The sequence below is a fragment of the Triturus cristatus genome, chromosome 7 (genome assembly GCF_964204655.1).
Source record: "Triturus cristatus chromosome 7, aTriCri1.1, whole genome shotgun sequence".
Lineage (NCBI taxonomy): Eukaryota > Metazoa > Chordata > Amphibia > Caudata > Salamandridae > Triturus > Triturus cristatus.
In genome coordinates, this window is record NC_140590.1 from 926,642,806 (window position 1) to 926,669,751 (window position 26,946).

The window sequence follows — 26,946 nt, forward strand, 5'->3', positions numbered from 1 at the left end:
ACACATTGCCCTACGTTAAGTAGAGGTGGGCAGGAGCCATTCTCGAGCCTGAAGCCTGGCTCAGCTTCTGGCACATAACGAGCTGACGTTTAATGTGGCTTCTGGCTGCCATCTTCCTTATACCCAGGATGTGGTGTTACGGCCAGAACTGTCGACTTTGGAACTGGGGAATCAGGTTTGAGTCTCTGCGTCGGCTCAACAACATCCTGTGAATCTCTGCAAATCATTTCTACTGCCTATAAACATTGAATGAGACCTTGTGTAATGTAACTGGTACTTATGTAAAATGCTTCAATAACTTAGGTTTGAGTTTGAGCTATACAAAGACGGCAGGAAATGGATAAAAAAGTAAAACCAAAGCCTTGAGATAAGGAATGACAAATAGAGACTCAATTACTGCCTGATTTGTACAAAATGAAACCAGAAAATTTGGATAAATTGTGGCTTCCACGCTTAAATTGTGTGATCTAAGGCAAACATTTTAGTTCACCAAAACTCCTTTTTCTTCACTTTCGCGTATACCAGTTGTACAAAACCTATTGTGTTTTATTTAAGAGACTATAATGTTGCGCTATAATAATCTACGCCATATAAAAGGTTGAGCTAGATCATGGGTACTCACAAACTTTCTCTCTGGGGCCAAATTTACAGTGTGGTTTGTGGCTGAGGGCCGCACCGGTGGGGGCGGGGTCAGTGGGGGAGGGGGCGGGGCTAGAGCAAAAGAACAAACTGTGACCATGAGATTGAGCACAGGCCCCTGCAGCGGACGCCTTCGTCCACTGAGCCACCAGACCCGGCATACACACATCTTTCTCTCTCTCTCTCTCTTTTTATCTCTCTCTGTCTCCCTCCCTCTCTCCCTCCCTGTCCCCCTCTCTCTCCCTCTGTCTCTCTCCCTCCCTCTCCCCCTCCCTCTCTCTCCCCCTCTGTCTCGCTCCTCCCTCTGTCTCCCTCTCTCGGTCTCCCTCCCTCTGTTTACCTCCCTCCCTCTCCCTGTCTCCCTCACCGTCTCCCTCTCCGTCTGTCTCAGTCTCTGCCTCTCCCTCTATCTGTCCCTCCCTGTCTCCCTCTCTGCCTCTATCTGTCTGCCCCTGTCTCTATCTCTATCTGTCTCTATCTCGGTCTGTCTCCGTCTCCCTCCCTCTGTCTCCCTCTCTCTATCTGTCTCCCTCTCTCTCTATCTCACTCCCTCCCCTCCATCTGTCTCCCTCTGTCTCCCTCCGTTGCCCTCCTCCCTTTGACTGTCTCCCTCCCTTTGTCTGTCGCTCTCTGTCTCCCCCCCTCTCTCTCTCCCTCTCTTTCTCTCTGTCTCCCTCCCTCTCTCTGTTCCTCCCTCTGTCTACCCCTGACTCTCTCCCTCTGCCTCCCACCTCACCCCGCGCGTGAGGCAGCCCAGGCTGAGACAGCTTCCCGGGCACACACACAGCCACACCCGAGTACTTCACAGGTCTTTAAAAGACCATTCACTTGTTAATGAGGCTTTGTTGTATTTCACCTCTTAGCGCCCCTGCATATCCACTCTGCTGGATTCGCCCAGCCCCCATAGAGCAGAGTGTCTCGGAGTCCGCGCTGCTGCAGCGGTGTTTGCTGACACTCTTTATTATTATTTTTTTTTAAACACAGGTACTATGTCTGCAAGGTCCGCGGGCCACCAAAGAAGGCTTGCCGGGCCGCTGACGGCCCGCGGGCCGTACTATGAGTACCCGTGAGCTAGATAGACCCTTGGCTCTGCTCTCCCTTTTAATCTTTTGACTCGCCCACCTCTAACGTTAGCCAGTCTGCTCTGTGTCATAGCAACCAGGGGGTTGAGCTCAAGTTAATTTAGTGGCTTTCAGGGATCACCCTGACAAGGGTTGTGATTATTCCTTGGGGTGGGAAGTCACCCACCCCTAATAATAATCCAATATTTTACACATGAACACAGGGCTCGGATAGGATTCGTAATGAGGGTGCGTGCACAACTCCCTTTTGTTGCCAGGGTCACCTAAATGGTGACCCCTGCGAGGGATAAATATGGGCAAAATGTAGGGCAAAGCCCTCATGGAGAGGGGGCTATTCTGATACGTGTCCAAACAGGCATTATATCAGTCAGCACAGGGGACGAGAACGACAGCCGGAAGTTAGAGAGTATAAAGGGGACGACTCAATAAGGGATGGCAATGAGTACATAGAAGGGCCAGTAGTTCGTTGCCGGGTCAGTCAGATTTAGTGGAAGACAAACAATCAAAAGCATTCAGAGCGTGTCCGCAAGTTTTTATGATGGTAATGCCGACAGAAGTAGCGAGTATTAAAGAGGACTACAGATTCCGAGAACACAACAACGAATGCGTTTAGTGCTGTCATACCCAAACAGGAGTAGAGGGCTCTCGGATCGCAGGTCTGACAGCCACCTTGTGCCCGCCTCGCAGGCTCCGCCCCTCGCCTCCTCTCCTCGGACCTCCTCCTCACTGTGAATCCGGCTCCCAGCCTGACACCAACATGGCGGCGCACTTGCAGGTCAGTACGGCCAGCCATCAGGACAACAATAACACATGCACATGTCGCGCCAGTCCGCTGACCTGGCTGCTGCAGTGCCTGCACTGCAGACAACCGGGGAAGGTAGCGGCTGGGATCCCCGTGTCTCGCTCACGAGGCGGGGGTTGAGCTGCAGAAGCCGCGCTGCTCTCAGACACTCCCCTCGCATTGCTTATTGTGTGTTTGAGGCGGGAGTACATGTTCCTTCCTTCTCCTGTCTGTGCGCTTCATGTCCTCAGCTCTGTGAGGTTTGGGGGCTTCAAATAAAGCTATAGCACACACTTCCTGAGCTTCAGTGGAAGAGACACGTGCCCCCGCGCCAGCATTCTCATAGGGGTGTCCCCTGGGGTTCAGCACTTAGAGGGTCATCGCTCACGTCTGATCAGACATGCCTCGCCATGCTCTGCCCTCAGAGCCTGAGAGGAGACTGTTCCCATCCTGGGGTCCCCAGTACAGCGAAACAGCTTGTGTGCCCCTCTCTGCATTGACTGCAGTGTCAGATGGAATTTGAATGGTTAGGGCACTTCACTAGCTGGGTGTAGGGTTAGGGCACTTCACTGGCTGGGTGTCAAACAGGGAGACGTACACTACACCAGACTTAATCTCTTGGAGGCAGGATAGATTATTTATTGGGAGGCGGGGGGATAGGGGAGCTAGCGGTTGATCAATGACTGGGGTATCTCCTTCACGTGCATTTGACGTCCGACAAAATAAACATATCAAGCGCCCTCTCACCTGTCTATAGGCACCTGGAACACTCAGCAGGAAACAGCTTTACAACTGACAGATGAATAAATGGGTACAATTAAATCGTTGCTTTCTCACATAGTGTGAAAGGCCGCCGAAAGCCCCTTAGCTCTATCCTTACAGAGCACACGAGGGTTCCCCATGTTTACCTTTAGTGTGTATTGATAGTTGAAGGGCAGGGAATCATTTTTGACAGCTTATACAAATGTGCCTGCGCAGTGTTTTGAAAATACAAGTCGAATTTGTTTATGATGATGTATCCATGTAATCCAGAGGTCTGCATTTGTGCACGTTTTTGAAAATTGCATTTTAAACATGAACATTTCAAACCAGACAGCAGGACTTGTCATTTGGTGCATTTCTGTCAGTGTGTCGTGGCCGTGGGCCCACCTTAAGACAGACCGAGAACACGTAGGCAAAACAAAAACATTGACGGAATGGAAAGTATTCATTGCATGGAGGCTTACTTATCCTTTTGCTCCTCTTTAGTGAAGGACGCAAACGGGTCATAAAGCAGTGGTGATCAGAGGGTCTTGTCATTGTTGCTGGAAAGCTTTGTTAAATGGCGATAATAAAAGCAAGGCTTTATATCGATTAAAACTCATGTTTAATGGTGCAGGTTTTCCACTGTCCATGCGTGCTATCTTCAAAGACATTGCATTGGCTCCAGCCGCTAGTCTTATTGGAAATAGTTAATAGAAATGCAAATGTCACTGGAAGGAAAAGTTGAATAGTAAACATAAAGAGAATACTAACTGAAGAAAGACTGTTCTTTTATTTTGCAAGGAAAATACTTCCTGACAATCTAAAACAGTGATTTGTAGAGCTGCTTAGCAAGGATGACAATTTTTAGGTTTGGCCTTCGAGAGGTCCTTTTATTTTAAAGAACAATATATACTATGTATGCTTACTTATGGAGCTTTCAGTCAGCTGTCTTCAACCGCTGCTCTACTGTATTGTTACACACATTTTGCTTCCACCCACCACAGTATACAACATGGGTTGCAGCATCAGCCCACTTCAGTCATTGGCTTACCTGACTGAGTGACAGCATCTAGCTCTTGCACAACGTGCACATCCACACAATATATACCCCGTGCGTGTGTGTATATATGTATGTGTGTATATATATATATATATATATATATATTTAGCCAATGCTTGTTTTACCTAAGCAGTGGACAACAGCTCCTCCCAACACTGCTACCGGGCCTCTTGTGTAAAAACATTTAGAAACAAAACAAGCAAAGCCAAAAAGTCGGCAGTTCAGACCAGCTGGTTTTGCCAATGTTTCTTTTAGTTTTCCTGATTCTTAGATGCATTGAGGTTGCAGTCTGCTTGTATAGCCAGATGATACCTAATGCTTGTTAGACAGTTTGTTGGTACACGGACAATGTAACCTTCACTTGAATGAGCGTCAATAGTGCATCTTATTAGTTAATAAAGCAGAGGCACATTTTTTATTCTATTTATTCAAAATACAGTCCTCTTCCCTGTTAGTGCTGGCTATGACCTGTCTGCACATTTTTTTCCATGCATGCAGTGTTATTGTGGGTAAATGGATGTCTCATGAATGGTTTGAAGCTACATTTCTGTAGATTTGTATATCTAAGACTCAGGGTCTTTTGGCCACATAGGGCCAATAAACACATTCATAATACAACACTTCTCTGTATCTTGTATTGTAGGGGGCCATACAGTGAATGACTTCATATAGGTCTCAAAACACAAGTAGATATCACCAAAGCAATATCCTAGAATGCCTTCTGTTGGTGATTGTTAACTATGCTGGATTGGGTAAAGATTTTTCTTCTTTACACTGGGTGGCGTTCACAAATGTGCAACTCCAAAGCTTGTGAAAATAGTTTGTTGGTTGTTCGAATGAAGTCCCCTAAGGATACTATGGGGTAATTGAAGCATCTATAGTGTGTCATGGTATAGGCAAAGTGTGGAGACATGTAGGGCAAGGAGTATGCCAGTCCCAAATGTGTCATAGGAGACTGTTTGTTGAGATGCCATCTTTGAACACACCTAAAGGGCCATTTGTGCACATCTTGATTGGAATGAGAATATGTATTATGATTATTAATCTTGGCAAAAAATGGATTTTGGGCATGGTTAATGTTAATGGTGGGCTTGGAGCCCTTGATAAAATGTGGTAATCCCTTCTTTGAAAAAAGCATTGCACCTTTTAAAAAGCCAGTGAAAATGTTATTGAAAACGAGCAGTGTGCAACTTTAGCGTTTCTTCAAGCAAAAGCGACAAGAATAGATCTTGCCTGGGGCGAGCAACGCATGCTCTGCGTCGCTAGGCGAGACCTAAAAAGGCAAAGAGTGTGAAAAAAGTGGTTGGACCGAAGAGTTATTCAAACAGATAGATGGGCAAGTTTTTAAGACAATAGTATTCAACAATTTGGCATAAGTGAAATGTTACCATGGGTACCTATTTCAGGATTTACAGAGTTTTATCAATTTGAGGCCACCTCTCCTGTTTTTTTTAAAATTCCCTAATTTAGTTTTTTTTTTTTTTGCGATGGAGGTGACCTGGAGATCAGCCAAATCCAATTTTGCACCAGCAGTGTGTCGTTGGCATACTTATGATGATGGAAGATGAAACTTAAGGTGACAGATGATGGCTGGGACATGTTGATTTTTGAAAGGATAGGAAGAGAACCTAGAGCCTTTTAGAATACTATGATACTTGTTGAGAACGCCTGAAGAGAAAGGCGGTGAACCTTACATGGGCAGGTTAAAAAATAGCAACTACTTTTCTGTTTTTGATAGTTTAATAGAAAGGAAGGCCGCTATAACATAAAATAGGATTGATGCTGCTGGGTGGTGTCTAGAGCTTTAAGTAGGTGCTCCACACATCTAGCGACACCTACTCTGTCCAGGGAACTGGTTAGAAGCTGGATTTATTGCACCCAAGGAAGTTGTGTGATAAGAAAGGGCTTTGCTTTTGGTTTATTTCAGTCCTTTATACTTTTAGCTGTGCAACAGAATGACGATGTGTCTGCTATTTTATTTATCATTAAAACATTTTTGCAAAAGAGGAGGAATTCTTTTTTGAGTGATATGCTGATATCAAGTTCCAATTTAACCCTTTCAGCAAGTGATTGTTGACAAACTGGATTGTTATTTTAGAATTATTTCTGACAAATTGTGATGGACATGGGGCAATGGGTTGCATTAGTGTCTATCTTTCTATTTCATTTATTTTGTTGCAATTGTTTTGAGTTTTCATAAATATAAATTAAGACCTATTCAAAATGTGTAAGTTTTGACTCCACACTGTTTCGTAATTCCCTCAGTTATTCAGTAACTCTTGCATGCCCACGGCCTTATTGAGATTATAGCTTTCGAACTCTGTACTTGACCCTCTAAACCTAATTTAAGAAATGTGAAAAATAATGTACACCACCCACTTCAGATTTCCTTGTATCCGTGAAGGAATCAATGGCTTTAAGACTCTTATCGAGACTTTTATATCAACTCTTTCATCTATCGGTTCTCTAATGGGGTGCACTGAGGGAGTGTCTTCTCCCATTCGTAGGTCGAAGCTGTCTGGTTTGCTAACAGCATTTTGGGGACATTCAGGGAGCTTCCCTGGGAATGCATTCTGCCCGTTGTTTACCATTGGCTTTGTGGTTTGTAATTCACATTTGCTTACTTTCTATTTGCTGGCTCTATTTGTTTTAGACTGTCCAGCTTGTCCCTTCCCTTGCCCAAACCCTATTTACTGTATGCGTCCTCCAGTACTCGATTTCTGTAAACGGGCCATTAAATGTTCTTCTTTTCTTGTCACATTTGCTGTGCATTCAAAGACAGAGTTCAACTGTCAAGCTCACCCTTTCAGGAGCTTGGTGTTTATTTTTCTTTCTCCGACTTCAAAGTGAGAGGATTTATGTGACAATCATACTGGCTCCAGGGAGTGCTTGAGGAAGGCTGTATGATTTTATTTTGTTTCTAGCACACAACAAAATTTAAATGTCTGTAATTGTACTGTACAGATATTTCAGAATTATTAAAGCTCAAATGAAGCACATTCTTTGGTAATTCTGAAGTGTGGTGGAAACAAATATTTGAAAACGAACAAAACAAATCAGTACACTAGGTGATGACATATCCACATACTATAATTTATGTGGTGTATACTTGTATCATTGAAACTGTATGTCTGTGCAAATATAATGGTGATTTCAAGTGAAGACGTGTTGTCTGTTTTGGAAGTGTGCTACCATACCATGCATATTCCACTCTATGCCACTCTACTCTGCACCACTCCACTTTACACCACGCCACTGCATTTTGCTCCACTGCCCTTTCTGCCACTTAGCGTGTTAACTTTATTCCTTCTTAACTCTACTCCTTTCTACTCTCCACCACTCTACTCCTCGCCACTCTTTGTCACTCCACTCTGCACCACTGAAGTCTAGGCCACTCCACTCAACATCACTCTAATCTACGCCACTCTGTAAAACTTCATTCTACACCACTGCACTCTATGAAAATATACTCTGTGCCAATGCACTCTACTCTCTACCACTCCACTCTGTGCTCCTGCATTCTATACCAATCCACTCTAATCTTCTCTGTACAACTGCGCTCTATGCCACTGTACGCTACACCACTTTACACCATTACTCTACAATACTCTAGTCTATGCCACTTCACTCCACCCAGCCCTGCAGTACTCCACTCTATGCCACAGCACTCTACCCTGCACCGCTCCTCTCTACACCACCTCATTCTACTTTGAAACAGTCTACTCGGTGCAACTGCACTCTATGCCTCTCTGTGCCACTCTACTTTTTCACTGCACTCTACCCCACTGCACTCTACCCCTCTGCTTTGCACCACTGCCCTCCACGCCACTCTACACCACTGCACTTTGCGACACTCTACTCTGCAACTTTACTCTCTCCCCCACTGAACTCCAGTGACTCTACTCTGCACTACTGCACTCTATGCAACTGCACTCTGCAGCACTCCACTGTATGCCACTCCACTCCAAGCCAAGCCATTGTACTCTACTCTGCACCACTCTACGCCACACCACTGCACTCTACGCCACTGTATTCAACGCCACTGCACTCTATGCCACTCTACTTTGCACTACTGCATTGTTTGCCAATGCACTCTATGCTTCTTCACTCTGCATCATTCCACTCTATGCTTCTTCACTCTGCAGCACTCCACTCTATACCACTGCACTGTAGGCCACTGCCTTCGACAACCCTATACACCACTCTAGGCCACTCTACTCTGCACCACTCTACGCCACTCTACTCTGCACTACTCTACTCAACACCACTCTACTCAACACCACTGCACTCTGCACCACTGCACTCTAAACAACACTCTAATCTACGACACTGCATTGTATACTGCTGAGTTCTATGCTGCTGCACTCTAGGCCACTTTACTCTGCAACACTCTACGCCAATGCACTCTACACCAGTTCCACTGTACTCTAAGGCACTCCTCTGTACGCCATGCGACTCCATTCTATGCCACTCCACTCTGACACTATATCCCACTCTTTGCCATTCCACTTGACGACACCCCATTCCACTCTCGTCTACAGCTCTAACATTTTTACCATGCAGAACAGCAGCCATTCTGGTGTACAACATGACTAAAAAACATTGGGAAAGCCAACAGCTCTTGCATAGGCAAGACCTATTGGCTTTGGCAATGATTGTTTTGTGTAGCATTTGTTGCAGCAGGAATGTCCCCTGTCTCGAGTGCCCGACTGCATGTAAAACTGGTATCTCGACTTTTATTTTGGCCCCTGAATCATGCTAATTTAATGCATTCGCAGAGGCCTAGACCTGTTCATTAGAATGTGAGGTCCAGAATGTGTTCTGAGACTTGGAGGAGTGCAGAAAGCATGTCCTCCTTGTGAGCTACTGTCTATGCCTTGAGTGTCATATACACTGGTGGTGGCAGCATAATGTGTGTTGACCATACCTTTTCTCTGTGTCTACGAGATACAATCCTACTGTCTCATCTCATTTAAAGTTCTGCTGTTATGGGATACCCAAAACCTTGCACTGACATCTCATGTGTATGTTGAGTGCGTGTACGTGCAGGGAGTGTGAAGTACATGTATGGTATTAGAACACTGTGTGTGGTATGATTTTGAGTGCTGGGGACAGTGGGGGCCAATTTGGATGCCCCTGGCTTTGTATGGCACTAGATGGAGGATGAGGATGGCTTCCAGAGATACCGGAAGTGTATTGCCTGCATTCCTTTGGCCGAAGGGTTGGAACCCAGACTCTGAAATGAGGGAGGATGCAGATAGGGCTACCTTTTAAAATTCGCTCATTAAGAAAGTCCTCTGCATGGTAAAGGCATGTACCTCTGCTCTGAGTGCCCAACTCTACTGTTGTCTGGATTCCTAATGCAGATTTTTTAAATCATAGGCCAACATAGATTTTGCATCTGCACCATGACATAGGCCTGTCTCACGAATATCAATCTTATTGAATGAATGAAGGGATTTGTATAGCGCCAGGAATCACTCCCAAATGGGTATCTCCGCAGTTAAGGTGCAGAAATGCTTGGCCAGTGGGATCACTTACTAAAGAGTTCTGTTTTCAGGAGTTTCCTGAAATGAAGAAGATCCGAGCACTTCCGTAGATGTAAAGGTAGTGAGTTCCAATGCCGTGGGGCTAGATAAGAAAAAGCTTTGCCCCCAGTGCAGAGTTTCCTGTATGGGGATAACAAGAAGAGCTTTCTCCCCTGAACGAAGAGATCTGCCAGTTTGATAGCAAATACGTTTTTCCACGAGGTAGCTTGGACCTCTGCCATTAAGTGCTTTATGGACAGAACAGCAGATTTTACTTAATTATTTGTGGATGGGTAGGTGTTGGACTTGGCCCTTCTGGCAGGTTCACCCCTAAACTTTTTGCAATTATCCTAGCCTTTCCCTATGTCGTGTAAGTGGTTTTAGGCCTCTGGGCGCTTTAACACTGTGTCCCAGTGGAGAGTGCGTACGTGCTGTGTATGTCTTCAGTGAGACTGACCTGCCCTCCCATAGGAATGCATGGGAGATGTGTGTGTCCATGGTAGTTCCTGGTGCGTGGGGAGTGCACGGTCGAGTTTGGTATGTGCGAACTCGTGATAGTGAATGCTGCGCGATGATGTGTGCGGCGTTACTGTGTCTAGTGTAGAAGTGCCACTTCTAGAAGCTGGCATGTCTGTGTAGTAAATATGAAGTGACTGTCTGGCTTGTGATTGGCTGGTGTGCCTGGCTCCAGGAGTCAGGATGGGTGTGCCCCAGTGGTGAGTGGAGAGATCTGCAGGTGATGAGTGGGAGGAGTACACCTGGGACCTGAATAGGGCTGGGCTTTCCCCACACAATGCTGGCTCCGCCCCCTGTGGTGCGACTGATGTCCCTAGCCTGTCCTGTGAATAGGGAGATGGGCTGAGCAAAACAAAGTGCTCAGGAACCAGTTGCATCTGGTTCGCCCCTTCACTGTACCTGGAGAACAAAGGAAATGTGTATATAAAAAGGGGCTGTGACCCCAAGTAAAAGGTTCTCTCTCTGGGGTCCTAACTTGAGGGGGGCCTGCTGCTGCTGCTGCTGCTGGGCGCCAGGAGGTACCGCCACTGGGGACTGCCTCCCTGCCGGAGGGCCCTGTGAGCTGGCCCTGGGCCCAGCCTTTGCCCCCCCCCCTGCATTCTGAAAGACTTTCTCTGGATTTTGCATGTAAGCGCCTGGGAAGCGCTTTATTTTCATTCCTAAAGAAGCGCTCTATTTTTCCTGAGGAGCGCTTTGCTTTCCACTGCTGAAGAGGCGCCTTGTTTTCCTGAAAAGCGCTTTACTGTCCTGAGGAGCAGCGCTTCTAATTTCAGTGGCAGCCCGGAGCTGCGATCCTTTTCAAAAAGGGAATCCCCGGCATGGAGATTCCCCCGCAACTCTAATCATTTACGGCGCGGGAGCCCACCCCGCATTGCCTGCCGTTTTTGAAACCCCTAGCGGGTGCCCACCCCGCCAGGGACTTTGTGGCGACTTGATACCCCTAGCTGGTGCCCACCCCGCCAGGGACCCTTGTGCTTAAGAACGGGAGCCTACCCCGTATTGCGCCCAAACTCACCGCCACAGCCCAGACAGGAAGCCAGGCAGTCTCGGAGAGGACGTGGGCGTGCCTTGCGTGTGGCCCGGAAGAGAAGAGCCGCACCGGTGCTCCGATACGGCTGCGTTGAAAGACCCAGACGGGAGCCCACCCCGCACTGGGACATGCTGGCCGGAGTCAGAAAGCAGCCTGTCCCGCGGCGGGGCTCCCGTGACCACGCTGAGAGCCCCGTGTGCTGCCGACGCTGCCAAGGAGATCCCAGGCGTGGAGGAGTGCTGCAGCGGCTGGCGGGGCTCCCGTGTAGAAGAGAGAGCCCCGTTGCTGTTTGGTTGGCAAAGAAAAGGAGGAAGCAGACGGGAGCCTACCCCGCGCTTCTGCGAACGGAAGGAGACCGGGAGATTGAGGACGGCGGCGGCTCCCCACGCAGGGCTCCTGTGTGTGGAAGGAGCCCTGCAGGTTCCCAAGGAGAGGGAGGACCCAACCGGAGGAGCAGCCAAGGCAGCCCGGTGAGTGGGGTTAAAAAGGGGGCCTGCACTTGGTGACTAAGCCCCGTGGGGCCCGCACACACATGGTTGGTGCCTGCTTCGGGGCACATTGTCGGTGCTCGCAGCTGCCCCGCTTGTCAGAGGGCAGCTGCAACACGGGGGCACAGTTTTGGGTTTCCTTTTGAGTCCGAGAGCGGGACTCCAACGTACCTTGCACCGTGGTGCCCACACTTTCTTGGGCCATTCCTTTTTAGAAGTCCCGGAGGGGGACTGGGGGGCCATTTCAGTTTAAAAGTCCCAGTGTGGACGCCTAACGCCCTAGCAAGGCCCAGAGGCACTGTGGGGCCAGAGCTTGTTTGTTTGCCTAATTTCCCCTGCTGCCCTGCGAGAACGCAGGCAGCTGCAACGTTTGGGGGTCCCTTCTGTTTCAGTGTCCCAGAGAGGGGCTCAGAGGGCACACTGGTGCCGAGGACCATTTCCACAGCTGCCCAGCAATTGGTGGGCAGCTGCCACATTTAGGCCTAACTCTCTTGCGCTTTTTCTGCATGCGCAGCCTGCCCTGACTTTACTGGACATAGGGCGCAGAGTCCTAAATTGGCGCCTAAGGTGGTTTGTGCCTGAGGTGATGCTTTATAGCTAATGTGATTATCACTACATAGTGTGTTTCTAACTTGCACCAGTAAGTACTGGTGGGGCCATATATGTACTATTTGTGCTACATTTCCAAGTGGTGATTTGTGATTGTTTTGACAGTGGCCCCATTGGCCCTGTCAGGTGTATATAATCCCCTGTAAATTCTGCCAGTGCCAGTTGGCACAGAGTCAATTGTGTGAATATTATCTAATGTGTTTTGGTATAATACAAAGGCTATTTTTATATATATCCTTGTGTGGAGTTCCTTTTGTGTTCGGCCTAGGGTGTTGTTGCTGTGTGCGTGCGCAAACGCCTTACACATTGCCTCCTGGATAAGCCTGACTGCTCGTGCCAAGCTACCAAGGGGGTGAGCAGGGGTTGTCTTTGGCGTGTAACTTCCTTGCCCTGACTAGAGTGGTGGTTTCTGCCTGGCTTTGGCGCAAGCCCTAGCCAACCAGAAATCCCATTTCTAACAGTAGGTTTTATTTGCTGCCGCTAGGAGGTCATTACAATAATCGAGGTGACTAATTACCAAAGCTTGAATCAGGGTCCTACGTACCGATAGAGGAAGAAGATGGAACACGCTCCGTATAAGACTCATCGTGTAAAAACAAGTGCCTTAGATGGCCGATACTTGATCTCTCATAGTAAGAGAGTGGTCTAAACGGACACCCACGTTTTTTGCCACCATTTTAGGGGTTAGGGCTGAGCCCAACTCAAGGGGCCTCCAATCTGAGGACCACAAAGTTTGAGCTTTGCCGAATAATAAGAGCTCTATTTTATCTGCATTAAGCTGGAGGAAGTTTTCTGTCATCCAGACAGAATTTGCCCGCATACTATCAGCAAAGAGAGATTTAGTCGAGCCCGAACTATTATCAAATGAAAAAAGAAGTTGGGTATCATCCGCATAAGATAAGGGAGTGAACCCATGATCTCTAATAATTTTTGCAAGAGGGGCCACATACACATTGAACATGGTAGGGCTAAGACAAGAGCCCTGTGGTACCCCCTTTGTGAGAGACCTGATGCGAGAATGGAAAGGACCCAAGTTAACTGTTTGGGTACGCTGGTCTAAGAAACTCAAAAGCCATTGTAGAGCAAGTCCCTGAATTCCAATCTCATTCTGTTTTTGGATTAACTTTTGATGAGACACTTTGTCAAAAGCTGAGGACACGTCCAGCAGCACTAACAACACTGCCTTATTGTTGTCAAGGGAAAGTTTAATGTGGTCCGTGACACCTATGAGAGTGGATTCAGTTGAAAACTTTTGTCAGAAACAGACTGTGAGGAGTCAAGGTAGCCTTGGGATTCTATGTACTCCATAATCTTTGTGTTGATATATCCTTCCAGGAGTTTACTCATAAGCAGAATACGTGAGATAGGGCGATAATTTGTCAACTCCGCTGCAGGTGCATTAGCCTTTTTACAGATCGGAGCACGGGTGCTGCTTTCCATTCCTGTGGTAGTTTCCCTTCACTCAAAGAGCGATTTATTATAGTGGTGCAAATGGAGGGGGATAGTTGCGTGGCTAATAATGCAAACCAACTTGCTGGCATAATATCGATAGGTGAACCAGATTTGACTGTTCTCAACATCTATTCCACTTTAGATACCTGCAGAGAAGGGAAGCTCTCTAAGAAGGCATCTTTCTCCCTGAGAGCTGGAGAAAGTAAGGCAGTAGTATCTTGTGTGTCAGATTCTCTAGGGAATTTATGATATATTTTATAATTTTTTTCTACAAAATAGTTGGCAATATTGTTGCATAGAACTTGAAAGGGAGGGATCTGATTAATACAGGACAGTTGGGTTGGTAAAAGTTTTAAGAACTTTTTAGAGTTCCTTAGTAGAGTTACCTGCTTGGCTTAATCTAGTGGTAATATGGGCTTTCCGTGCTTTTTTAATATTCTTATAATAAAGTGCTTTGGCATTTTTGTAAATTTCTTTCTCCCTCCAACTTTGTGATTTCCGCCATGTCTTTTCCAATTTTTTCTGGGTTGTCTGTTCCCTATGAAGTTCCTGAGTGTACCAAGCCGCATGCCTTTGCTGGGAATTAGGATGCGGGTAGTCTGTTCCCTATGAAGTTCCTGAGTGTACCAAGCCGCATGCCTTTGCTGGGAATTAGGATGCTATGTTTTTTTAGAGGGTCAAGGGTTTCTGTGACTGATTTGAAGGCTTCATGGAGTTCATTTAACCTTATGTTAATATCTCCAGGTTCTTGAAATGCGGGGGTATAAACTCTTTCACAAAAGAATCCTCTGTAATCTTGTGCAATGGTCTCCTAAGGTCACAGGTGGGATAAGTCGGGGTGCGAGGAGGTGAATGCTAGCAATCTAGAAATTAATCAGAAAATTATCAGACCAAACCGGGAGGGGTGCCCAAAGCGCTACCCTCATAGTGGGGGAAGGTTAGCGCCTTCACTAGGAGTTAAGCAGCATGAGTGCAGTGGTGGCAGCATATCGTATAATGATCAGTAGTAGTGAACAGGACCTTTTTAACCTGTGTTACTGGAGTGAGGTCTTCAGGCTCTCTCAGCTTTTTAAAAGTTCCGCTGATGTGTGCTTAACTCACTCTTGGCCTACATCAGGTTGATGTGTAGTGCTGCATAGCGCAGGCGTAGTGACTGCAATAGTATGTGTGCCTGGGATGGGTACAGTACAAGGATGGAGCAGTACTGTGCAGTACATTTGTGGTTAGTACATGTGGTGGGTGTATGCATCAATCAATCAATGTGTGTGCAGGCAGTGCGTGTGTTTTGAAATAACACACACTGGTTAAAGATAGAATGGTTTCAGTGCTGAACAGTTGGCGCAAACTGAGTGTGTTTGCTGAAAGCATGTGTACATGTGATGGTACAATTCATAGAGGTATTAATGCTGAACAGAAAGTGTGCTATGAATGTACACTGAGTGAGTGTGCCTGCAATGCTACATTGAATGTAGGACCCTGGGTTTCATTTTGGAAAACCTTGACCTGCTTGGTAAAGACACGAGGAGGAGAGGAATCCCGCCCCCATTCAGAATTTTGTTTTGCTGCATCCCTGTGAGGTAGGTGGGAACACACTGTAGGGAAGGTAGAGACTCCTTTTACAATTTAAATGATTGCTCTTTGATTCAGTTATAGATCGTAGATCACAAGGAAGGGGCCTGGACACATCCCAGGAAGGGATATGGGGCTGTTTAAGACAATAATTGAAAGTAGTACTAGCGGTCAGGGATTAGCCCTTTGGAGAACATATCACCTTGGCTGACATCCAGGTGTAAACTCTGGTCACTCCCATGAATTATGTTGTGGAAAATCCGCTTTGGAGTTGTGCCTGCTGTTATAGACCTCTTTCATGAAGGAAGATGAAAAGGAGAAGTCCCACTTCAAAGAAAGCAGAACCCCCCCCACATACAAAAATCTTTAAAGACCTAGACCCTAAATTATATTTGATGCTTAAAAAATGACTTTAAAACGGGAAGGTTGAGTCCCCAAAACATTTTCTTCTGCTAAGCAGCCAGATGGGCTGTGTGAGAAGGGGTAGCTCTGCAAGTCTTCTGCCTGTGATCAGGACTGGGGACGACGGCCTACTAGTCTCCCTGCTTGGTAAGGGGACATCACCCAGGCAAACCAAGACCTCCTACTCTGTTGCACCAATGCCTGTCTACTTGCTAAAACCAGTGTGCCCTGTGAGGAAGAGGTTCATATTTTTGAGGGAACAAGTGCAGTGGGGAACCATACTATAAGGGCTTACTGTGCGAGGTGTGAGGATTCTGTTGCGCACCGATCGGGCTGTCGCCTGTGTACAGAATTGTTTTCGGTGTATCCCGTTTGCAAGAAGGTGGCCACTGTAGACTGAGCCGTGTGCAGAGCACCATGCAGGTCTTGCTATGCAAGTATCACTGCACTAAGGTAACCAGACTGGGGCCACTGGTAAATTATCATTTCCAGGCGTGCTAAGACTTGTGACTGTTTGGACTGGGGCACTGCAGCTGGAAGAGCCTGCACTCATACCACCACATACTGCGGCAACCCCATATGCCAGGAAGGGCTGCCGGTGCCAACGTTGCCAAAGGAATCGGCCCGCCTCCCGAAGGAGAGACTAAGACTACGACTTGCGGGTTGGACCCATGCTGTGTAGGAACTGCCCCCGACTCACTGCGAAGTACTACCAGAGATACATTGGACGACATTGCATCCTTGCTGGCTCCATTCGGGAGCTGAAGAATGGAATCCCCACTCCCGTTGAGTAAAGTCAACTTACTGCTTCTTTGTGAGCAGGGATCCGCCATCTAAGAGTCCTCCGGCAGCACTGCTCCAGATAGAGATCTAGTGCCACTGGGTGCTGCTGCAAGCAGCCTGAGCTCTTCAAACCATGCTGGTTTGAAGGCGCCTGCTGCATCTCTGAACTCTTCTACGCTATGAGAGCAGGTAAGATATGAACTGGGACAGTTGGGCCTCATGGGAACTAGCTACAAATGGTGCAGCAGCATCATAGACACTTTTGACTAACTTCCTAAAAGGTCCGAAAAGAGAACTCTTGTGTCCGACATAATAGTTTACATTCCCTGATGCGGCCACCAGTGGATGGGTAATATCCCTGAGCAGGTTACACGAAGGAGGATGGGACAGGGATTTGCGTGACAACTATAGAGCCCGGCCTCATGAAGATTGTGTTATTGCTTTTGAATGTTGCGTTTCATTACCTGTGCGGAGGTTGAGCTAGATCCATAGTAGGTCGGGCCCCAGACATCAGGAGTACAAGGCCTCAACCGCCATGGTTGGCCCAATAGCACCTGCGTGCCCCAAGTCCCACTGAAAGGGGTAATGACAGTCTTCATGTGTCACCTGGTTGCAGTTCAAGGTGATGCTACGGTACCTTACATAAATTCAATAAAATCCTTCCATTTTTTATTTTTCTATTTTGGCTTGTGCTAGTGGAGTAGTCTGTACATGCCATGGAGAATGTAAGCTTGAAAAACAACTCCTCTAAGTTTAAGTGGTTTAGTGTGTCAGGATAAGGCATTTTACCATGATGAATACAAAGTAGTAGTATGAACAAGTATTTTTGTAGTGTATAATCAGGTGCGCAATGCCCATTGGTCTGAAAGGGCTTTAGTCTCCTGCCACCCCCTCACCGTCAGCACAGTGGCTGTGCTGGGGCCACCAGGTTGGCTGGGTCATGTCAGACGCTGCAAAGGGTTCTGCCTGCCTCTAAGCATCTTAGCAGCGGCACAGCTTGTTTTTTTGTTTTCTCTACATCAGGTGTCCTTTACCACTGTCTTCTCTTTCATGGAGAATGTGGCCATTACACAGGTGTAAAAGCAGCAGTGGGGAATAAAGGCTGCCCCCCTCCCGTAAATGGAAATCAGGAGTCCTCTGTAACACTCCCAGAGCAACAAAAGCGAGACATTAAGTCCCATTTATAAAGTTTTATATAGTACCAGCATGACCCTTGAGGGTATCAGAGCGCTTTACAAATGGCCACGGAAGGAGAAACCGGTTAAGTAAAACAACAACGTATTTGAGAATGGTAAAAGATCTATTCATTTTCCAGGTCAGGGAGGAGATCCAGCAAAGGCTGTGATGATAGATCAACAAACAAGAAAATAACAAGCAAGCAATAAACCTAGTTGTCGACACTGCACCATATTGAGGCCCGGTGAGTAACGTTTGTGGGTTTTAGGTCAGAAATGAGTTCATCAGTAAAACTTTGACTTCTTTTTTGAATTATGCAGTTTAGGAGTTCAGTTTGATTTCAGGGGGCAGGGAGTTCCAAATTCTTGGGGCAATACCTGAGCAGGCTCGGTTGTAGGTTATCTTTTTAGAAAATATCTGTGGTTCCAACAATAAGGTGCTGGTGCTTCTAGAGGATCTGCAGCTACAAGATAACTTCAGTTTTTGTCAAGATATGTGTCAAGGGTGTTGAAGTGTACTGCTTTGAGGGTCATGCTAGCAATTTTTAACTGTAGCTTTGCCTCATATGGGAGCCAGTTCAGAGATTTCAGATCGATAGTGATGTGGTTGTTTCTTTTAGATTCTGTGACGCACCTTGCAGCAGAGTTAAGAGAGGCACTACGGTAGCCAACTTAAATCCAGGTCTGTCGCAGAGGGTTGCACTTACGTAGTCCAACCTGGAAATCACTAGGGCTTGGACAGCAGACTTTGTCATCAAGGGGGAGGAAGGGTTTTATTTTCCTTAAAATGTTCATATGGAAGTTTGCTCCTTTGGTGGCTGTACTGATGTGTTACTGCATGTCCAGTTTCCTGTCAAGCATTATTCTCAGTGATTTTGTGGAGTCTATAAGGTATGGTAAGCAGTTAAGAGCTGTGAGTTGCTTCATCCATTCTTCGATGTCGGGTGACTGTTGGGTGGGGGGGATTAAGAGGAATTCCGTTTTTATAGCTTTTAGTTTGAAGTGGTTGCAGATCAGCCAATTTTTTTTTTTTTGTAGAGCTATGTTGAGCGACATCTTCCACAGAAGAGATTTTCAAGTACAGTTGGATGTCATCTGCTTTCATGTAATAGTGGATGTTGGATAGATTCAGATTTTCAGTTAAAGGCTCTATGAACAGTTTAAAGAGAGTAGGTGAGGATCTCTGTGGGACCCCTAATATGATCAGTGTGGAATTGGACAGGGAATGATTAACCTTGATTTTTGGAGTTCTGTTGTTGAGAAACTAGACTAACCAGTTTAGGACAAACCCTGATAGCTCCATCCTACGTTCCAGTAGGCTGTCATGTTTGACCATATCAAAAGCCGATGAGAGAGCAAGGAGGATTAGAAGGCAAGATTTGCTTTTATCTAACATTTTTTGCGCGTCGTCAACTATGTGTGTAATGGGAGATTCAGTGCTGTGTCCCTGACAGAAGCCGATTGGAATTGGTCTAATAGACTGAATTGTTATATGTGATTGCATAGATGGACATGAACACATTTCTCAAGGAGTTTCGCCAGAGTCGAAATGTTGGAGATTGGTTGGAAGTTGTTTAAGCCTGTGGGTTTTTTCAGAATAGGGGTTACATGTCCAAACTTTAGGCAGTCTGGAATAGTTCCTTGAAGAAGGGAGGCATTTACTATCTTAGTCCAAAGAGAATTATAGATGTTTTCATCTCACTGAAGAAATTCAACGGCAGAGGGTTGCTGGAGTGGTTTGACGGCTTCAGTGCTGTTAGAATATTGAGAATGGTCAATTCATCAAAGGTTTCGAATGTGTTTCACTAAGCGTTATTAATAGTGGAGGATCCTGGGAGACATGAGTGCTTGGCAATCGGGGTGACTGATTTGTGGTATGACCAGAAGGTGCTCTATTGCCATCGGCAAATCACTTTCAATCCTTTTTGTCTTTTCCAGAAGAAAAAAGGAAAATTCCTCGCTGTTTAGCTGGTAACAGAACTCAATTGGAGCAAGGCTGGATTGGCTATTAGAGTGTAGTTTGAACAATTTTTTAGGTCGGTTTCTAGCTTTATCTAGTTGGTTTCTAAAAATGTTCACTTTCGAGCTTCTAATGTTATAGATATTCCCCATTGATCTCAAGTGCTTAAGGTGTTTGAGGGACAGTGAGAATCTCCACGATTGTTCAGCTAGTCTCAAAATACACCTTTCTGCATTTAGGCTAGCATTGTACCAAGGTTTGTAGTCTTTAGTGCATATTCTTTTTAGTTGTAAGGGCGCAATTGAGTCTAGAATGTTGATCATGGAATTGTTGTAGTGATCTGTGACATTATTAACATCTGACGTCCTCAGGAGAAGACAATATGTTATTCCTGAGAGATTGCATTCAGGCTTATGTTTCGTATACTCCTTTTCCAGTGTCTGGGTTTCTTTAGTTGAGTGTTCTTCTTTTTTTTTTTTTTTTTTTTTTTAAAGACTCTTTTTATTTAATAAAACAACAAAGTGCTCATCATTACAGATAGCAATAAGACCACATTGAGGTACATCACAGCTGTTCATTACTGTAGCCCTAACAGTCCGATACATTCCAACAATATTATAGATCCCCTTCTGCATCTAGTGGGCCCCCCGGTCTCTCCTACTTTCGGCGCAACTCAACAGTAGCAGACAAGCATATTTCACCCCGATATGTGTTCCAGGCTGCCCACTTACGGTCCCATTTTTTAGGGCATCCCCTATTTTTAAAGACATCTTTCTCGGATATCATAGCCATGTCCATATCGATGAACCATCTGTTTATTAATGATGGTTCCCCGACTCCACAATTCTGTGCTATATTCCGTTTGGCAAGTGCACATCTCATCGAGACCCAGGACTGCTCAGTATAGGTTAGGTTTGGTGGCTTCCCATATATTTAATAAGCAGAGTTTTGGAGAGGCGTGAAGTGGTTTCCCCCCCTGCCATTTGAGACGTAACCGCAGCCCAGTATTTTTGGACCATTTGGCATTCCCACAATATGTGGAAAAAGGTTCCCTCTTGGGAGCATTGTTGTAGGCAATAAGTGTCCATCCTCCTCCCCATCTTAACCAGGGCTCTCGCTGCCAGATAAACTCTGTGTAGGATTTTGAGTTGGACCAATCTGAGTCTCATGGGGATGGCGATTTCCCAAGGGAAGGACAATTCGTCCGCCAGTCTTCATCCTCTGTTTCCCACATCCCCTTCCCATTGTTGTCTGAGGCATGTCAACAATTCTGGTTGATTATTAATTAGCTTCTTATATGTTAAAGATATGGCCTTTTTGGGCATAGGGTCTAGCAGCAATCTATCCTGTTGAGGGGACGCTTCCGATAGAGGGCTCCCCTCAGGTATCGCCGTTTTCAGGGCGTGGCTGATCTGTAAATATCTGAAGGTTTCAGAAGGCGCCATTTGGTATTCTTTGTGTAGTTCTGAAAATGGTACCAGCCTATTTTTGGTCCACATGTTTCCGACCACCGCGATGCCTATTAGGTCCCCATTTATCGAATCCAGGACAAGCGCTCAGCCTGCCTAGCCACCAAGACTCCCAGAGTGGGGTTACCTGTGTTATCTTTTTGTACCACCCCATTTTTCTAGTGACTGAGTGCCATACATCTATAGTGCGGGCTGTGGGGCCTGTAATGTGTAGGCGTTTGGGATTTGTGTAAAGGGCGCTACGATATCCCCCCTTTCCCATTAACCATATATCTATCTGAAGGCTAGGTTCAGTTTGCAGGCCGTGGACCCAGCGGTTGATAACCGTCAAGTGGGACGTCCAGTAGTATAGTTTGAGATCAGGTAGAGCGATCCTGCCATCATACCACCCTCCCGTCAATTTCTGCATCGCGATACGCGTGCCCTCCCGTCCCAGAGCAGAGTGTGCATTGCACTTTCAATGTTCGTGAAATAGGAAACTGGAACCTTAAAGGGGGTGTTTTGCAGTGCATATTGCCAGCATTTTGAAGAGGGCTACCCGTCCCAGAAGGGTTAGCGGGAGGGCTCGCCAGTGACGAACATCGGTGCGCAAGCGAGTTAGTGGCCCCAATAAATTGGTGTCATAAAATAGTGTTGGGTCGGTGGTGATGTAAATTCCTAAGTAGCGAAAACCCTCTGTCACCAAGGGGATGTCACAGCCTTTAGGCAATTTTGTCCTAGGGCCATGAACTAAAAACAGTAGGGATTTGGCCCAGTTTATTGTATACCCGGAGTGATTACCAAATATACGAAATATGTGTAGGATGCGATAAATTGACGATGCCAGGGATGCTATGTATAATAGAATGTCGTCCGCGTAAAGGGAAATTATATCTCCGTGTTGTTCCGTCCATTTAAGTCCCCGTATCCGGGGGTCACCCCTTGCCCATGTCGCTAGCATGAAAATTAATGGTGACAGAGGGCATCCCTGTCTAGTTCCCCTACCCAGTTGAATGCGCCATGATTTGAGCTTCAGGTTTTGTATATAAAAGCTTAACCCATTGCAAAAAGTTGGGTCCGAAACCCATTCGCTCCAGTACAGCGAACAGGAAAGGATGTCAGTGGTGTCGAATGCCATCTTGGCATCAAGAAAGAGCAGGGCTGCATCTTCCCGTATCGTTTTGGCTCTTCCCAGGGCACTATGCAGACAGCGTAAATTTAGAGCAGTGTTTCATCCTGGCATTAGTTGAGTCTTTTTTGAACTCCTGGATGCTGCAATAAGGAAGGTGATGCGGAGGTGGTCTGTCCAGTTGCAAGGGACAAAAGATTCAAGTTGAATGGAATTGGCCTTGGCAATGATTAGAGCTAGGGTTGCACCCAAATTGTGGGTAGTTCTGTCGCCCATTTGGATCAGGTTAAGGTCAGCTAGGAAGGTTTTGAGGCTGTTAACCGCAGTGTCATTCAGGTCAATCCAGTGGAGGTTGGAATCTCCGATGAAGTTATGTATGGTGTGTAGTCCCAGCTTGGTTGAGATGATTTCAAGAATTTGTTCAATGAATGAGAGGTAGTCTTTTGGTGGATGTTAGATAGCATGCAGGTTGCATAGTGGTCTTTTGTTACTCATAATGTTGATGCCTAGCTATTTGCACGAGGATGGAGTAACGGTCTGGGACTGTTTCACTGAGAGATTTTTATGGTGTATGCAGGCTAAACCTCCACCCTCTCTGCTAGATCTATTTTATCTTAGGATGTCGCATCACAGGGCTAACACAGCAGTATGACCGAGTGATTAGGATTTCAATGTAGAAAGGACTGATATCAGATCAGTGCATGCCATTAAAACACCAACATCAAAAGCAGTTTTTTTGAACTTCTGATTTAACCACTGTGTAGAACTACATAAGTGGAAATTTTTTTTGCTTTGTGACTTAAGGAGGTTGAAGCACTTTATAACTGCAATTGTAAAACATACCAAAATATGCACCTGTTTGGTATGTGTACCTTCTACAGGAATCTAAAACATAAGCTCTAATTTCAGCAGAGACAGCACTGCTTTTTGTCCTTCAGGGGCTGATACAATGGATAAAACCTACAGAACGTTTACAGTCCTGCAAAACAGTTTATTTTCCCGAAGGAAGTGTCGTCCAGAACACAAGTTATATAATTTGTAAAATGAAAAAATGGTTTCTAGAAAATTTAAGGCAGTATACTACAACATCTATAAATTAAAAGTCTCAATATTATTAAAAGGCATCCGTCCCTTGCTTTTGAAAATCAAAGTCCTTTACTAGTACCTTAACTCTTCCTTAAATAATAGATGGTTATGTCATGTGTTGCAAAGTAATGAAGGGCATTCAGAATTAGATAAGAATTCTGTGTTTTCATTGAAAAGTACCATAATTGATGCACTTCAAAATCTTTACAATGTGAATTCATTAAGTGATGTTGTGTGCACCTGTGTACCCTTATCTCTTGGGTAAAACTTTGCAATTAGTGACTTTCAGTGACTAAGGCCTCGATTACAATGCCCAGTTAATTCTGATATGTGCTGTAACTCCTATTATGCCACATTTTGAAATTACAGGATTTGCAGCAAGAACTACAATCAATTTTCCATGGGTAAATTTCAGCAGGAAAACCTGTTGAAATTTACCAGGGGAAATTCAGATTTGGTGTCTAAAGCACCAAAATCTGCATGTAATACCACTTTTATTGGAGAAAGCTCACAATTTGTGCTATTTATCACCCTTGATAAATTCAGATCACCGATGTGTCAGGTGGGAGGAGGCAGTCACCTCCTGCGTACTCATAATCAGAACCTAAGTAGAGTTATGTAGTCTGAATATGTGTCCTTTTCAAAGAGGATATGTGCTTGCAGTATTATTATTCCTGAATGACAATGGCTTTTACATACTTCATACATATTTAGTTACCTGATGTAAATGGGATGCAATGTCAGTATTGTAATAATGCACCTTTTATACTGTGAATGTACATTCACTGATCTAAATATATATTCTTTTGTGCAGTTGCCTATTCATAGGTTCAGAACTACTTTGTACAAATGTTCATGTATCAAAATGCATTTGCAGTTGCTTTTCTGAAAGAACACTCATTAGAGCAAATGCAAATCAGAGTAGACTCAGTTTGATATGTAACAAATAGGATGCATTGTGTTGTGGTTGCTTTGTTATATAATGTTCTACCTCTGATGTGTTCCTGAAACACTACTTGGTGGATGGGTAGCTAGCTTCTCCTATGTCTGTGCATTGTTGGAAAGGTGATGGTTTATAGGGTAACCTGGATGAAAACAGTATTGCTGTTAGTGCTTATTGACTGCTCTTGCCATTACACAGCATGTAAGTAGGTGCACTTAAGTGCGGAGTGAGGTAAAAATAAGTGATAAATGTGATCACTAAGACTTGCACACACCACTGTTGTGCTTGGTTGTTAGAGAGTGAGTTTATAGTGTCACCTAAGGGTCATCATTTTGGTGTGTGTGTGTGGGGTCTTGTTTCATGTTGCAGCAGTTTTACACATGCCGTTAAGCTTGAAGCGAAGCCAAGAAGAGTGGGATATGCTAATATGTACCATGTAGGAGAGAGAGGAGGAATGAGCTTTTTGTATAAAGCAAGTCTTACCCTAGAGATTGGTGCCACCCTAGTCACAGCAACATATATTCGGCCACAGGCATCTCACCAAAAGAAACAGAACAAAGGAATAATATGAAGAGGACAGGAGAGGCGAAGAGGTAAATTTCGGGGTGAAAATTGGCGATGGCTGAGCAAGAGAGAGTTAGAAATAAAGGCAGAAACAGCTAGTCAAGCCAAAGAAGGCCCCTGGGAAGCAGGAACTGACATAGCTCTTGATTTAGAGCTTGGCAGACAGGGTTACTCTGTTACAAACATGACGAATATCCTGTCCGCCATATTACAATTCCATTATATGCTATGGAACTAGAAATACGGCTGGACAGGATATCCACCATGTTTGTGATGGAGAAACCCAGCCACCAATTTCTAAATCAAGCCAAGAGTATTCAAAGGCAGACCTTTCATGAGCATCCATTTAATTGTTACATTTGACTGAAGAGGGTCCAGAAAGGAAAGTTGGAGGGAGAAATTGGCCGATATGAGAACAGAGGCAAAGGGTTGAAGATGGTATTATATGTTATGTGTATTTGTATAGAGCATGACTTGCTCAGGATGGTATCCTAGCGCTAAAGCAAGAGCTGTAAGGGTCGAGTCAGGGTGAGGGACCGATAAAGAGCCATGGCTTCAATTTCTTGTGGAATTCAGTAACTGAGCATGTGGCTCTGATGTGCAGGGACATGCCATTTCTGGGCTCAGGAGCAAGGAAAGCATGATCCCCGCATCTGGTTCTGCATATGTGGGGGATGGGAGGGCTGGGGGTGAGTAGAGTTCGGTTGAGTGGAGGTGTCTGGAAGGTTTGTGGAAGCTATTACGGTTGTTGAGGTATGTGTGGCCAATGTTGTTTAAGGCTTTGTATGTGTGCATGAGGAGTTTGAAGAGTGCTTGTTTCTGGATGGAGAGTCAGTGGGGCTCTTTGAGGTGTGGGGTGATGTGATTATGGGGTGGGGGGAGGCTGAGGATGTCTGTAACAGTGTTTTAAGGGGAGGGTGAAAAGAAGGCAGGTTAGCAGGAGAAGGAGTGCTCTAAATAGGTAATACTAAGTGTAGGTATTTTCTGTCTTGAAGTAAATGCTTGCTGCTCAGAGAAGACAGTACTATACCTCTGTAAATAAGATGAGGGTGAGATTGGATTTGCATGGCATAGCGATTGCCCAGTTTTCTGACTACCACAAGAGAGTAGATACTACTTGGTCTACAATTCAGTACTTTTCCCCACACTATTAGTACTCTTGTTTGTCCAAAACCTTTTCATAGTGGTTCTGAGTTAGCCTTATGCTCCTGTTAGACACCAATCTCATGCATTCACACTTCTTTCCTGAGTTGCTCTCTCATGCTTCTACTGAACATTCTGCCAATAGAAGTCTTATTTCAACCTCCCTTTACTTTGGACAAGATTCTACAGAAATATATTGACCATGCCATTGTGGGCGCCCAAAATTGGGGGGGGGGGGGACTATTGGTGACCAGTGCAAACCCATTGCACTTATAACGACCACCTCCTATTTTTGGCGCCCTCTGTCTTCAAACAAATGGATCTTTTCCACCGTTACAGAATGGAGCTGTAAAAAATTACATTTCAAATTGAATCATCAACTTTCAGTATCTTAATGTTCTGTCAACGAGGAGAGGTTTGGTATCGTTTCATAGCTCTATTTCCTATTAAGACATTAATAATGGTTCTTGTATTTTTATTCAGATTACTTTAATTACAGAAATATCGAGAAAGGTTTGGTTTGAGTCAACATAAAATACACAGCGTGGTCCCTATCTTAATTTAAGAGTCCTAACCTAAATAAGAACCCATGAAGAGTTCTCTTGAGAAAGAGCACGATTCTGGAGATTCATTGATATACTGCTCCTTCGCGGCCATATGATTGTGCTGCACTGCAATTCTGTATGTAGTACTTTCATAAAACTTAATAAGATTTTGTTGAAAAAGATTCTGGAGCTTCTAGTTAGTTAAAGAATGAACTCCCCATAAAGAGTAGTTCCGGAAAACTTAGCCGAGTTCCCCAACAAGTTGCAGTA

The 26,946-nt window shown here is 45.4% G+C and overlaps 1 protein-coding gene across 1 annotated transcript in view; it reads left to right on the forward strand.

The window, feature by feature from the left end:
- Window positions 1-2,344: 2,344 nt before the first annotated feature.
- Window positions 2,345-26,946, forward strand: part of RANBP17 (RAN binding protein 17) — a 1,191,453-nt gene continuing 1,166,851 nt past the window's right edge. Inside the window, exon 1 of the mRNA XM_085617873.1 lies at window positions 2,345-2,496. Coding sequence (XP_085473999.1) covers window positions 2,479-2,496 — 18 coding nt within the window. The 5' untranslated portion in view covers window positions 2,345-2,478. The remainder of the gene's footprint in view (window positions 2,497-26,946) is intronic.